Below are 14,383 nucleotides of genomic sequence, written 5' to 3' on the forward strand. Positions count from 1 at the left end.
TTGTGGCAGTAATAGAAACTTTTGCAAAGTTTGCTGCTTTAGTATTTGAAGATTATTTTTCCACACATTTTTCTGTGGTATACTGGGAAACAGTGATATGCATTTCATAAGTCTTTAAGACTTTTATTGGCAAATAAAATGTAATATATGCAAACAGCCAATATTTAGTGTTGACCCTTGTTCTTCATAACATTTACAATTTGCTCTGGCATGCTAGATATTAGCTTCTAGGCCAAATCCTGACAAATGGCAATCCTGGTGATCTATTTTTGCTTTATTAGTGCTTGGAATTGAGCACAATTTTTGGGCTTCTGCTTGTCCACATGCCTTTTGAGGATTTGCCACCGGTTCCCTATAGGATTGCGATCTGGGGATCTTGAGACTCTTGCCTTATGACATGGTGCTCCATAATGCTGAAAAATGGACAGATCTACACAAATTTGCTCCTGGATGGTAGGGAGAAGTTGCTCTTTCTGGATGTTTTGATGCCATTCTTTATTCATGACAGTGTTTTTGGGCAGAAATTCTTGGTAGCGTTCACCTTTTCTTCTCTGGACAATGATGTCCCAAACTTTCAGAAGGGAGCTTCATCAGAGAAAATAACTCTGCACCAGTCTTCTGCTGTCCCATCTTTGTATTTTCTGCAGAAATTTAGTCTGTCCTTGATGGATTTCTGGGAGAGAAATGGCATTATTGCTGCTGTTCTTGACACCAGGCCGTTGTCCAAAAGTCTTACTGTGCGTGCAGATGCACTCACACCCAGCTGCTGCCATTCCTGAGCAAGCTCTGCACTGGTGGTGACACGATTCTGTAGCTGACTCCTCAGGAGGAGGCGGTCCTGGTACTTCACCTGGTACTGGTACATCTCTCCTTCAAGTTTTTGATGATCTGGTAAATGTTTTTTCAGGTACAATATTCTTTTTAGCAATTTCTTTGAATATGAGGCCATTTTGATGCAAAGCAATGACGCAAAATGATGCAAAAACTTCTTTCTTTAGAGGTAATTATTGCTAAAATGAACACAATGATTGGAAGCATTCTTCCCTTCTTTTATAGTAATCAGTCTGCTTTTAAAATCCAACCACTATGATAGTGATTTCACCTGACTAGTACTTAATGACACTTTTAAATGTGTTGATGATATGATTAAAGAAATTGTGTTAGCTGGTTATTTTATGCCAAGGCCAAAACCAGTGAAATCTAGCCTTTTGGGAAAAGTAAATTTTTTTGGTCCAATAAATCTTTTTAAATCATTTTAAATGCATCTGTTCACTCTGCACAATGATCTAGAAACACAAAATTTATGTTACTGCCAAAAGTTTTATCAATGACTGTAGGTTAAGGGATGCTCTGAGATTTCTTCACATAGACTCCAGATTTTCTCTAATGGAGGCTCTTATTCTATTACAGGCACAAATTCAGATGTTCAGGTGTTTATTATTTTAATCTATGAATTTTATTAACATATGCAAACTATTTATTACGTACCCATTAGTTTCAAGGAAAAAACAAACATAGTATATTTACTATGAATTTACAATGTATAGTAATAATATGTAAATGTATAGTAGTATTTAGAGATCATTATATGTAATAAATGTAGAATACTTGGGAAAAACATCAGAAATTCCATATCTATGTATAATAAAATAATATATCTGTGACAGAAATTTATGGAAATGAAATTAAATCAATGGATTCAGTGTACAGTAGTCCACAGGTATGCATTACAATCATCCATAAATGTGTTTGTATCAGTATGACAAAAGAAGAATGAACCTTCAGTGTATTTAACAATTCATGAAAATAATGAAAAAATAAATTGATATATATTGTGTATATATAAGATTATATTGTTAAAGAATAGATGTCAGCTAAACATTTATAATAGAGGTCAGTTGTTCTCCAAAGCCACAGTGTAGATTAGATGCAGGACACTCAGTAGTATTATTATATAGACAGCGTGTATTGTGAAAGCAGGACTAGAGTCGAAGATGCTGTTATAGTCTGGATTAGCAGGCGCCGTTGTGGTGGATTTGGTGGTGAAAGCTGTGGCTGGTGAAACATTAGTAAACACATTAGATGAGGTGAAAGTGCATGAGGTTACAACAAATGGTAATATGACAATATACTGTATGATTTTAAGTACATTTGCAGCATTTGTAGAGAAATAAGTGGTGTTAGCACTAAGAAAAAAAACTTACTTGATGAAGAGCCAATAGAGAAGGATCTGGACTGTGCTTTCCATTCATTCAGAGTGAAAGCCAGTATCATGTTTACGCCTGTGGATAAAAAGAGAAAAACCTTCAAATATGATTGCATGGTGTAGCTGAAACCATATAAGATCAAGCACTTCAGTGTTTCGAGAGAAAGTCAAAACTGACTTTTGTAATTGTATTCAACTTTCTAAAATTGTTGTTTTACTAAGGTTTCAATTAACCATGCTCGATCAGACTGGCATAGCTAAATACAATGATATAAAAACACTGAAGTATTCCAATAAGTTTTGCATAGATTGCAATAGATAACATTGAGTTCAATCATGTTAAACAATTAATAAACAGCAAACACACAGATTCTTTTTTAACAAAAAAAAAAACAAGCTAAAAAACTACAATTATTGAAAAGCTTGTACTTTAAACAATAAAGGCAAATATTAAGCTCTCCCACCGGTGGTATTGATGGCCAGGTCAGTGAAATTTGCCCAGCAGCTTTGGAAAGGGATGGTTGTGTTTCCATACAAGCCGTCTGCTGGGTTTCCATGAGCGTCTTTAAGTATGGCTGAGATCGTTAGAGATGTCACCCCAACTGATACACACTCCCCCTGGAAAAAAGGTCAGAGGATATCAGAGCTAATATGGTATAAGGTCTGGTAATGTAATTAGGGAGGTCATGGCTCAAACTCAGAGCTAATTATAAAATGCCTTATGAGTTAATACAAGTGCATCCATGCTATCAAGACTGATCAATTACAAAAGCTTAAAAAGCTCTATAAGCAGCAAAGTTATATTATATTCTTTGTACATATACAACAAACTTGTTAAAGGTGCAAGTTGTAATTGAATCTAGAACTATAAAGCATGTGCAATATTGGAATTGGAAATTACATTACTGCCAAATAATAGATTTGAACAGTTTTTCAATTTCAGGCTGATTAAATATTTCTGATCCAGAAATGAGCTCCTCTCCTTGTCAGAAAAGAGCTGCTGAATTATATCACCTTTTATTAAAAAGACAACTCATGAGGCATATATTCTGTTTGAGTCAAAGAAGTGGAGTCATTTACTGAGAAGGGAAATGCTTTCATACATTGCAGGCAACCCGAAAGCATTAAAAATGGCAAACTTCCCCTATAAGCAAATATCTTAGATCTGATAACAACTTGAAGCAAACAAATAGAAGCTTAAACTTGACATTAGCAGGTTTTTATGAGTCTCACCTGCTGGTCCACAGCCATGATTCCAGGCTGAACACTGAAAAGTCCAGGGGAAAGCCCTGCCACTGGCTCCACCACCACCTTCAGTGCAGACACACTGCTCACTGTCTGCATTGTTGAATCCTCACGTGTCACCTCCTGACTCACCACCTGCCCAAAGACATTATAAACCTCTCTATATGTCTCAGACCTTTGTGTGTTATTAGACTGGATGACGGACTGACTAGCTGTAAACACCCGACAATGCAGTGACTGGTTATGAAATTAATTGAGAGTTCTAAAATTTTATATCTATAAAATAACGACAATTAAACTATAATTTTAGAAACACATTATATCTTGTTAGCTAATCAATGGTATTAAAAAATTTCCCTTGCCAAACTTTGCTATGGTGAACTAAAATTTCCCCCAATAAGATCTGCAGTAAACACAAAATATTACTTGATAATGGCAATGCCATTGACAAGGCCAATTCCTCGAATGTTGCACTGCTGTTTTGCTAAAATTGTATTACATAATTTCACATTAAATTAGTCCTGAATTAGGAACATAGTTTGCTTTAGTGGTCAGGTAAACCAGAGAATAAATCCCTCCTATATTACAGTAAAAGAAATGATTGACATAGTTGATTCCTATCATACCTGGCTCCAGGATGGGTCACTAGGTGGTGGAGAAGGAAGAATGACTCCCACTGAAGACACGTTGAATCCGATAGACTGACTCAGATTTCCAGAGACAGCAGCCTGGCCCAGGGTGTCAGCAACAGTCTGCAACACTGTGAACTGATCCGAGTCTGCAGAAGATATACAATACACACCACAAAGTGGTCAGTTTTCAGCACAGAGCACGAGGACAGTCAGAGCAACTTTGATGTTTCTATCTAAAGGTATAAAACAGATGACACGGTCAATGCAAACTGACTAATTTTAATTATAAGGCTGAAAGTAAGTTCAGCAATGGTGTTTGTTTGTAAATTAATACAATATCCATGCAAAGTCAGACTTCCTCCTCTAATGTGTCTATTGGCTGCTCACCACTTGTGCTATTGGCAGATGTTTGGTTGCTGGGAGGTTGCTTGATCTCCACCTCCACCGTTAGTCCAGTGGCACGTCTCCGCCTCTTTGCCCCGCTGCCCTCCCGCACGATGTTGGTGATTCGGATCATGCTGGGTGGAACCTTCAAGAACAAAGCCAGGTTGTTCACCAGCTGGTCACCGAAGAATTCTTCCTCTGTCATGGCTGGAAGGTTGAAGGAGATGAAGAGCACTGGAGACGTGCTGATCTGAACAGGGGTAGAGCCACGCAGGAGGATATGCATCATTTTGTAATCAGGGTCAAAGAAATTGGAGCCGTGTGTGCCGTTAAGTGCAGGGATGTATTGTCCTGACGAATGGAGAATGGAAAAATAAAAGGATGACATTAGAATACTGGTAGGAACTTCATATAGATGTTCAGCATACAAGCTATCATTTATTGGGCCTTAATCATCACTCTTTAAAGCAACATTGTAAACTAATCAAAAATCAAACATATTTCTGAAAATATTTTGATTTAATGTTGATTTTCTTTGTGTTCATGTGAATGCATTGATAATCAAATTCAAATTTTCGGGAATTTATTCGAAAGATTCTAAAATTATTGCTTTGTTTTGGGTCATTTTTATTAATATGAATTAAGATTTTGAAAGTTTTTTCAATAATATCAGGCTAACTGGAGTTTCATGAATAGCACATTTCTCCAATCAGCAATTTGCAAATACATTTGTTCAAGTCCGTATTGATAAATGAAGCCCAATATTAACAATATTAACACTTTTGGCTTTTGGATATTACAATACCAGGGTAGGTAGGTTTAAGCAAGGTGTAGTCAGTTTTGGCTGCATTCCACTGTGCGTTGTTTGGCGCGACCAATTGATTATTCACATAAATATCCAAACGCTGAGGTTTTGAGTAAAATACAGCCACTTTGACAGTCTGTAAAAAGAGCAAAAAAGTAAAAAAACTTCCTATCGATTGCTATCACAATTAGAGGGTTGCAATATGAAAACCAGTGAGTGCTTGTACCTCAGTGGGTGGAGTATTGAGCATCATGAGCCTTAGTTTTTGAGGGGACACCCCCGTGAAATAGATGTCAAAAGATTTGTTTGTGGCTATTATACTGTGGAAGAGAGACAGTCTCTTTTGGCATGTATAACCAGCGCACCAGCCATGGTCCTGTGGGCCTGTGAACAGAGACAGGATGAGACATGCTGTTGAAAATGTTAAGTTAAATGATAAGTTGCAGGTATTAGACTATCGAAACAGTATTAACTAAAATATATTCTAAAGCATATTAACATATACTGTTAAAATACAATAAATGTAATACTGGAAGATTATTTACACAAACTGAAAACAGAATACAGAGGTCCTATCTGGGGTAGTAGCACAATTAAGGATCTCTAGCTGTATCTGTTTACAAGTACAGCATCTATTGGACACCATTAACCAGTGCAGTGGAGGTTTAGTGGTTAAAGTTAACTGAATTACTCATCAGACGGCATAGTAGGGTTAGGGTTAGGTTTTTCAAGGTGCCCCTTGCTCCAGCCCTATCTTCATAACAAGCTGAAATATCTGAAGAATTTCGCACTACTATAATGTAATCTTCATTTATCCAGAGCGACTTACAGAGAATAACAATATCTTTAGTTGTATTCAGACTTCAGTCTTGTGGCCTTTTATTCTTAAATCATGTATAATAGTACTTTCCCCTGGAAACACTGGGAAAAACATGAATGCCAATTCGGTCAGCTTGGTCCTCAACCTCAGCAACATCACTAAAACTCAAAAATGGTCTCAACTAGGGATGTGTATATAATGAATTTAGCTCATTCAATTTCTCGAATTATAAAATATCTTGTAGGATGAATGAATAAGTGCTGTTAATGCATCACTTAACACCACACATTAATGTAGTGATCTTCCTTTCTTCCTTGAGCTTCATACCTGACCGCTTACTTTCACCCACCCATATGATACCTCCGGCTCGTATATGTCTGAATCCCGCTGACTCCTAGTCGTAAAAGTCTAGTCTGAACCAGATGCCCTGTGAAACTTTCAGGTAAACTTTAGATAAAAAGACTAACAGTGTTCTTCCTATACTGTTTGTTTGGAGCACATGATCTGTTCATAATAATATGAATATATTTGTTTACAACACTTGCACTCGTGTTTACCATTCAGCAGGTCTACATAGCCATCTCCCAGCACAGCTACAGGGGACAGACGTCTGGTTTCAGTGTCTGAATCCAGACTCTCGATCACTAGCATTCTGTAGTTCATCCCAAAGCACTTGTAGGCCTGCCAGGTGCTCATAAACATGCAGGTTGAGTCCCGGATCACACCTGTATGCATAACAGCATGCATTAGCTCTGCAGCAGATAAGTCAGCAACAGCAACTGGAATGCTTGTATATTGACACATTGTTTAAAACGAACTGTAAACTACAAAACTACAGTTTACTTTTTTGAGCTATCCATTCTATGGGTCACCTTCTTTCAGACTCACCTTTGTATGGGGCAATGTTAGCTACAGGGATTCGGCTGCCATTTAGGTACGTTAGCATGACTTTGGGGATACGATAGTTTCCCAACCCGTGTCGGGGATCCCCATCCCACTCGTACTCAGACAAGGGAATCACTGACCCCACTGCTCCCAGGAAACTACCATCCAGATCATTTATCATGCTCTTCTTCTTGGCGTCACAGTCCATATCCACACAGTCAGATGGGTTAACTTTGCTGCAATGAATTCAAGAGATTCACAGATTGGGAAAACAGAAAAACATAACATATAAACATACACTGAGAAATGGCTGTTATCATAGTATTAAATGGAGTAAATGGAGTGAAATATTTTGAGCTAGAACAGCGAGCGGCCGAAAGAAGAAGACGAAGATGAAGAACAACAACAACAGCCTGGGGAAAATCTGTCTGTTTTAGGTTTAATTCTAAAAGAAGTTTTTTTGCAAGTAATATATATTCATCAGCATATATAAATATATCAGCATGTATTAAGAAAACACCTTTTAACCACGGCACTCATGAAATCATCCAGTAATGCAGCTCATCCATTGCACTGCATTATCTACCAGAGATACAGACTAGATCTTCCTCCTATTATAGGGTACCATTTATTTCGTCCTAAAATCAGTTGCACTCATAATGTATTGTACCATTTTTTTCCAGGCTAACTAGATTAGTTTATAAAGGGAGGTGAAGGCCATGTTAATGTCTGAAAGAACAATTCATCCAGAAAAAAATCCAAAATGTTATATCTTGCTGTTTAGACTTGAGTTCAAATTGTTTTGCATCATAAAACATTAAAAACATTAAAATAAGTGTCAGATAGTGACTGAGTGATATAAGTATATGTCTAGTAGCAGCACAACTCACCCGAGATCTGGATGATGAATGAACACTTGAGCGCCCTCTGTGCTGTTACTCTTAGTGATCCTCTGAACACTGATAGGGTGTTGCAGGTCCTCATTTTGTGGATTGGTGAAAAACATGTAGTTCGTTTCACTTGAGCACACATTAGTAAACCCAACAAATGTAGTATCTGGAGGAAGTAAAAGCAGGTTCAAACACCCATAAGGACAGCGTTCATCAATGTACCACTTTTATATACCAATGGGACATGATAAATGTTTCAATGCATCTTTTTACTTGAGACTCTCAGGAGTCCACTAATTGCGTTGTAGCTCATAAGTCCAGCATGGGGTTTCAGAGGAGCATGATTGTGAGCAGATTCAAATGTTGGGAAACATATTCCAGTCCTGCCACCTGCCAGATACACAGAATATAATGGCAGTTCATCACTTTTTTCGTTTAGCTCATACTAAACTCATACCAATAATTTACAAGTTTTATATTCTCAGCATATGGAATCTCTCAGATATAGTCTACGTTATATAATCTACGTTCTGTAATCTCTGGATAAAAGGTGTCTGCCAAATGTCATAAAATACAATATTGCTAATTTACAGCATTACATTAAGTTTAAGAAATAGGTTTAATAATCTTTGGTTTATTGTAAGCATCAATGTTTGATAAGGTTATTGTAAGGTTTATTGTAATATTTAATTTAAGCTACCAGATAAATTTGCATTTGCTAAGCCTATTTTTGACTAGGTGGTTAATTTGGCCCATTGTATGTTCATTTTAAGAAATGTGCATGTTCATGAGTCCCTGTAGTGCATGAAAGCAAAAATGATGATTCTTCATATGAAGAATTGTTTTGTTATTTTGTATCTGAAATAGACGCTACGTCTGGCAAGTTTTCTTAAAATAAAATAAGATCAAAACAAACCTAGAATAACGAGTCTCATTCATATTAAGCCTAATAGCCGATAGAGTTAAGAGCCTTATACAGGCAAAATCAGTGCAGCTTAGTGGTGGAAGTAAATAAACTCACAGCCTTCTGATCACTAACCCAGTCTTTACCACTAAAGGCACCAAATACAATTAAAGAATGCCAAAATACAGCATAAAACTGAAACTGAGATATTGTACATAATAAAGAGGTAATGTACCATTAAGAGGTCGGGGTGCCCTGTGTCCGATACTGCTACCGATGTTGACGTCATCCATTTGCACAGTGTCAGAGCAGTTAAAATTGGGACTATTGCCAACAATTAAGCAATCCTTAAAAACATTAAGAATATGAGATCCAGAGATTATGATTGCATAGATTGGAAAGATATGAATTATTGTCCATAAATATGTTCAGCTTTTTACCTGGATTAGGATGGTTTTATTTGAGTATTCATGGCTGGATGAAGGGGGTTCATAAATTAATGGCATGATTCCCATACCATTGTCCACAAGGGTCACATCAGAAACCACAACACTCATGTACACCTTAACAAGAGCAGAAACAGAGCTGAATAGTACACTACTGCACAGACTTGTACATGCTCTGGTCATGTACAAGTCTGTGCATGTATTTGAAACATCTTAAAATTAATACATTGTCAATTTTATCTAGCTATTGTTAATTGTAGTTTTTTTTGTGTATCGTCCACTATGTACATAAAATCTATCGTTTTAATTGAAGAAACTTTTCAAAACGTACAATTTACAGAAAAATATTCTCTACTGCATGAAAACATCACTAATGTCTACAGTGTTATTTAAGGAGATCACAGGAGACTTTTTTTGGTTACTGTAATACCACAAATATACAACGAATTATTACATCCCCTAGTGTTACTGAGACATTGCCATGCTTCTATGTGTTAATAATCATGGCCATTAATTATTTTATACGTCATTGTTAGGTCTCTGTATGAAGTATATATACTTTAGACATGAAAAAAGTTGCTAAAACAAGCCAAATATTTAGTCAGCTCCTTATAGACATTATTTACACTAACCAAGTGCTTGGACTGAACCAACTATAGAGAGATTATACCTGGAAGTAAATTCCATAATCAAAACTTTTCCAGACATTAAATCCCTGGATTTGAGAACAGCCAGGAAGTCCATCTTCATTCATATAGACTCCATACAGGCCACCGTGAGCCTCGTTCTGCTGCCACTGAGCCACTGGATTAAAAGAGCCTATTGACATACAAAGTCAAACATTTAATCACTTTGTTCAGCTGTCTAGCAGATTGCATTTACACATTTTAAACACTTTATCCTCAACATTATTTTATTTATTAGTGATATAAACAACCATGTCTTAGGGAAGATTGATTTTTTTTAGCAAAAATAAGTTTCTGTAATATTTCTCATTATGCAATTATTATTGAAGAATTCTATCTATTTCTAGACATATTTACTAATTATAAGGTTTAGAAACGACTTTCTCTAATGTCTTATAATTTGGCTTCTTTCTAGAAAGAAATACTTGAATAAACAAAATTATCTGCTAATAGAGAAAGTCAATTTCAAGCTGGAAATGAGTAAAAAACAAATAACATAATCTACAAAAAAACAACAACACATATATGTATGCATTTTATAAACAAACTATTACATTTATCTTTTTATTAAATTGACCTACTGTATATTCAAGATATTTTTACTTGTTATGGTATTTTTTGGAATGCAACAATTATGAGAATGCTGATGTTCCTCTGTTGTTACCTCGACAGGGCTCTCCATTGATTCGAAATCCTACTCTTTCATACCCAGCAACAGTGTTGCCTTGAAGAACTACATTAGTGCCCATGTTAGCCTTGAACGAGAAAAAGTAAGTGTTAAAAAATTGATATAGAGATTATATTATTATTAGTAGTATTATTATTATTAAGTATAGATAGATAGATAGATAGATAGATAGACAGACAGACAGACAGACAGACAGACAGGTAGATAGATAGATAGATAGATAGATAGATAGATAGATAGATAGATAGATAGATAGATAGATATAGATTTGTATTTGTTTAGGAATATGTGTGTTATTGTGCAACACACCTCAATAGCTGCAGGCCAGTTGGTATTCGTTGTCTCTTGTCTTCCATTGTATGATCCTGGCCACAGTGTCAGTGTAACCAGATTCCTACGGACTGTGATGTTATTGCCCCACACTCTGATTCCTATAAAAAAATAAGTACATTGTGAAAGTGTGCTTCAAGCCTTATTTGGTTTTAGAGACGCAAAGGTTAGGCTAGTCTTCAATCCTTCTAACCCTGTTTTTCATTGTATTACTCTACAATTCAGAGGTAAACATTTACTGATGTTCTGATGCTCAAACTGAAGCTCTGAGCACAAGGATTGAGCCAGAAATGTTACTAAAACTCTCTTCAGGAAATCTCTCTTTTTTGCTAGAATTGGTAACATTACCACGCTTCAAGTCTTTACTAGAAGGCCTCTATATCTGTTATATGGTGACTGAAGTGTGATACCTTCTCCTACAGTGTGATAAATGACATTGTCCTCAACAATCAGTCCATCTGTTCCAAAGATGCCAATAGCGGGAGAAAAGCCGTGGTGAAACGCACATCCTTTAATGTAGGATTCATTCTTACTCACCTGTGAAAATATGATATGTAAGAATCAAAAACCCACCAAAATGGCATATTTTTTTAGGACGTAATCAGCGATGAAGATGGAGGCAAAGTTATTGCTCTTATAACACAGAATCAGTAATTATGACACATCATAATTTTTATCCACTTATGGTTACTCTTATGTTGTGGAACATCTGAATAAAATAGTTCCTGGTGTTTCTTACATTATACAAACTATAAGCAGGTATTCCCTCATCTGAGACTCCTCTCATAACTCCAAAGGCTTCATAAACTTTAGCTTGCAACAGTAACTCCAAACACTAATTCTATCTCACTGTTCTTTAAATGTCCCTTTGGAGAAGTAGAATACTGTAAAAATGATTGTCAGAACAGAATCAGTAATCTTGTACTTCTCACCACCCCCAAGTTGAGGAAAGCCACAGAGTAGCGAGGATCAGTGCTGTCTGTCCATCCTTCCTGACCAGTGTGGTAAAACTCCACATCCCTAATCTGGGCCTTTCCTATAAGATTCACACAGTCACAGAAACGGATAGTGTTAATATGTTTAAAAAAAGATTTCTGTTACCAATGGATCAACAAATCTTCTGGGATCATTAGGTGTATTGGGTGTTCTACTGTAACTTTATACCTTTGTAATTGAATCCTCCAGAGGAGAAGGATCCCACTAACACTCTGGCTCCAAATGATTCATTGTAAAGTTCTGGGTAATCTCCACCAATTATCTTAATGTTCCTACTCAGAAGACCCACATCACCAGACAGCCTGTAGCTCTTGGTTGTTCCTGGTGCTGTATAGTTCTCCGCTGCAGCAGTTGCACAAATAAATACAATAGCTTTAAATGTGTCTTTGTATTATTTTAGACAATGTGTTCTCTGTTATTCTAGATATATGCTTTACTGTACACTGTAATGGACTAACCAATGTGTGTGTAAGTGAGTGGCTGATCCAAGGTCAGTGTAAAGCCATCAATGGTGACTGCAGATATAGTTCGAGTCTCTGTCTGCCATGGATCATAACTTGTGGTGGACAGCACGATTTCATCCCCTGCCTGGTTAAAAGGTTGAGTAACAAACATTGAATTGAATTCTCAATTCTGATTGGTTAAAATCCTAAGTTTATATGAATGCACTCATTATAATACATTTCAATATTGTTTCTATAGTAACCACTTTCGTAGGTGTCCTGTGTGGAGATTATTCCATATAATCTGAGACTAAAAATAAATGGGTTTAAACAAAAAAAAAAAAGTGCTATAAGATCATTAAAAGGAGATGTTTATTTTATTAATAAATTACAATTTTAATTATTGACAAATTGCTGTGGTATAAAAGGAATAAAAAATGTTGTGGTGCTTTTACTGGAAATCACATCAGCATATAACTTTTGGATTTTTTTATTCTAGTTTAAATTTAAAGATTTTGAATCTCAAAAAGATAAAACTGGATTTAAAAAAAGTGGTGTCAGAAACTAGGAGGTACTAGTTAAACTTTTGCACTGTATTTGGTGCGTAAAATGATCACAGAAATCTGACGATCATGTATTATGCACTTAGTTATTTTTGCATGTTGAACCGTACTCACCTGCCAGTCTACAGCCTCCTGAAGTGTGAGAGAGTTGGACCCAGCCCAAGCGGTTTTGGCCAGTTTAGTGCGATATACTTTGTGTGGCATTCCATAGAGGTCAAGAGCACCAAACACACCTTTAGAGTAACATCAGAATTGTGTTTAATATCACTGCTTACAAAGAGATTTAATATATAAAATACACTGTGTGATAGTGAAGCCTGTACATGTTAATAACAACAATTGCACCCAAATACACAACAAATAAAGGTGTGAATTCACAACAGACGCATCACATAAGCAACCAGGGTTGTGCAAAATGCCACCATAAACCCTCACTCCATCCACAACAGCTGCACTGTAGCTAACTTTGCACACAAGCTGAGTGGGTGAATTCACATTCCAGTTATTTTTTAGGTTGAAAGCATTACTAACTAATTAATGTTTAATAATTATTAGAATAATCCTAGTCCGCTATCAGGACAGTTCACCACTGTACCACCAGAGGGCACTTTCCCTTAAATTATACAGACTTGTACTCACTGGTCACATAGACACATTTCTGGGTGTCATGTAACTTATGATGTGCTTTTATATTCTGATTTACTGTATGACTCTTACCTGTTTCTCTGTTCTCTCATTTAGGATATGTCTTGGATATTCTGTATATTAATTTTTAGACTGGGGGGCACAATGGCTTAGTGGTTAGCACGTTCGCCTCACACCTCCAGGGTTGGGGGTTCGATTCCCGCCTCCACCTTGTGTGTGTGGAGTTTGCAGGTCCCCCCCGTGCCTCGGGGGTTTCCTAAGGGTACTCCGGTTTCCTCCCCCGGTCCAAAGACATGCATGGTAGGTTGATTGGCATCTCTGGAAAATTGTCCGTAGTGTGTGAGTGCGTGAGTGAATGAGTGTATGTGTGTGCCCTGTGATGGGTTGGCACTCCGTCCAGGGTGTATCATGCCTTGATGCCCGATGGCGCCTGAGATAGGCACAGGCTCCCCGTGACCCGAGGTAGTTCGGATAAGCGGTAGAAAATGAGTGAGTGAGTGAGTGAGTGTGAACTTTTGTGAATCTGTTTCTAATAAACTTCCCAAAAGACTTTCCTAACTCATCATTAAGCCTTGTTCCTTATAATTACATTGCTACTAAAGATTATTATATAAGATTCAAGAGCAAGATGAGGAAATCTAATCCCTCATTGTAGGTGCACAGCTACACAATATTAAATTATAACCTGAACTTTCATTTTGTTCAGAGCAATCTACCACCTTACAACTCTGTTCATTTCAATACATTAAGTGAGTTCACTTCTGTTTGTTTTTGTATTTCTGGTACATGGTACATAGATATACGTTATATATGAG

General features: G+C 36.7%; 1 protein-coding gene across 1 annotated transcript in view; it reads right to left on the minus strand.

The window, feature by feature from the left end:
* Positions 1-1,615: 1,615 nt before the first annotated feature.
* pkhd1l1.1 (PKHD1 like 1, tandem duplicate 1) overlaps positions 1,616-14,383 on the minus strand; it is a 40,762-nt gene continuing 27,994 nt past the window's right edge. The window contains exons 57-78 of the mRNA XM_060897598.1: positions 13,038-13,156; positions 12,376-12,505; positions 12,086-12,259; positions 11,854-11,957; positions 11,332-11,458; positions 10,901-11,022; positions 10,568-10,658; positions 9,888-10,036; positions 9,212-9,334; positions 9,007-9,118; positions 8,141-8,257; positions 7,868-8,033; positions 6,981-7,213; positions 6,650-6,817; positions 5,499-5,656; positions 5,273-5,408; positions 4,471-4,818; positions 4,078-4,229; positions 3,440-3,586; positions 2,671-2,824; positions 2,205-2,282; positions 1,616-2,055 (exon numbers count right to left, since the gene is read on the minus strand). Coding sequence (XP_060753581.1) covers positions 1,895-2,055; positions 2,205-2,282; positions 2,671-2,824; positions 3,440-3,586; positions 4,078-4,229; positions 4,471-4,818; positions 5,273-5,408; positions 5,499-5,656; positions 6,650-6,817; positions 6,981-7,213; positions 7,868-8,033; positions 8,141-8,257; positions 9,007-9,118; positions 9,212-9,334; positions 9,888-10,036; positions 10,568-10,658; positions 10,901-11,022; positions 11,332-11,458; positions 11,854-11,957; positions 12,086-12,259; positions 12,376-12,505; positions 13,038-13,156 — 3,269 coding nt within the window. The 3' untranslated portion in view covers positions 1,616-1,894. The remainder of the gene's footprint in view (positions 2,056-2,204; positions 2,283-2,670; positions 2,825-3,439; positions 3,587-4,077; positions 4,230-4,470; positions 4,819-5,272; positions 5,409-5,498; positions 5,657-6,649; positions 6,818-6,980; positions 7,214-7,867; positions 8,034-8,140; positions 8,258-9,006; positions 9,119-9,211; positions 9,335-9,887; positions 10,037-10,567; positions 10,659-10,900; positions 11,023-11,331; positions 11,459-11,853; positions 11,958-12,085; positions 12,260-12,375; positions 12,506-13,037; positions 13,157-14,383) is intronic.

Source organism: Tachysurus vachellii, chromosome 21 (genome assembly GCF_030014155.1).
Source record: "Tachysurus vachellii isolate PV-2020 chromosome 21, HZAU_Pvac_v1, whole genome shotgun sequence".
Classification (NCBI taxonomy): Eukaryota; Metazoa; Chordata; class Actinopteri; order Siluriformes; family Bagridae; genus Tachysurus; species Tachysurus vachellii.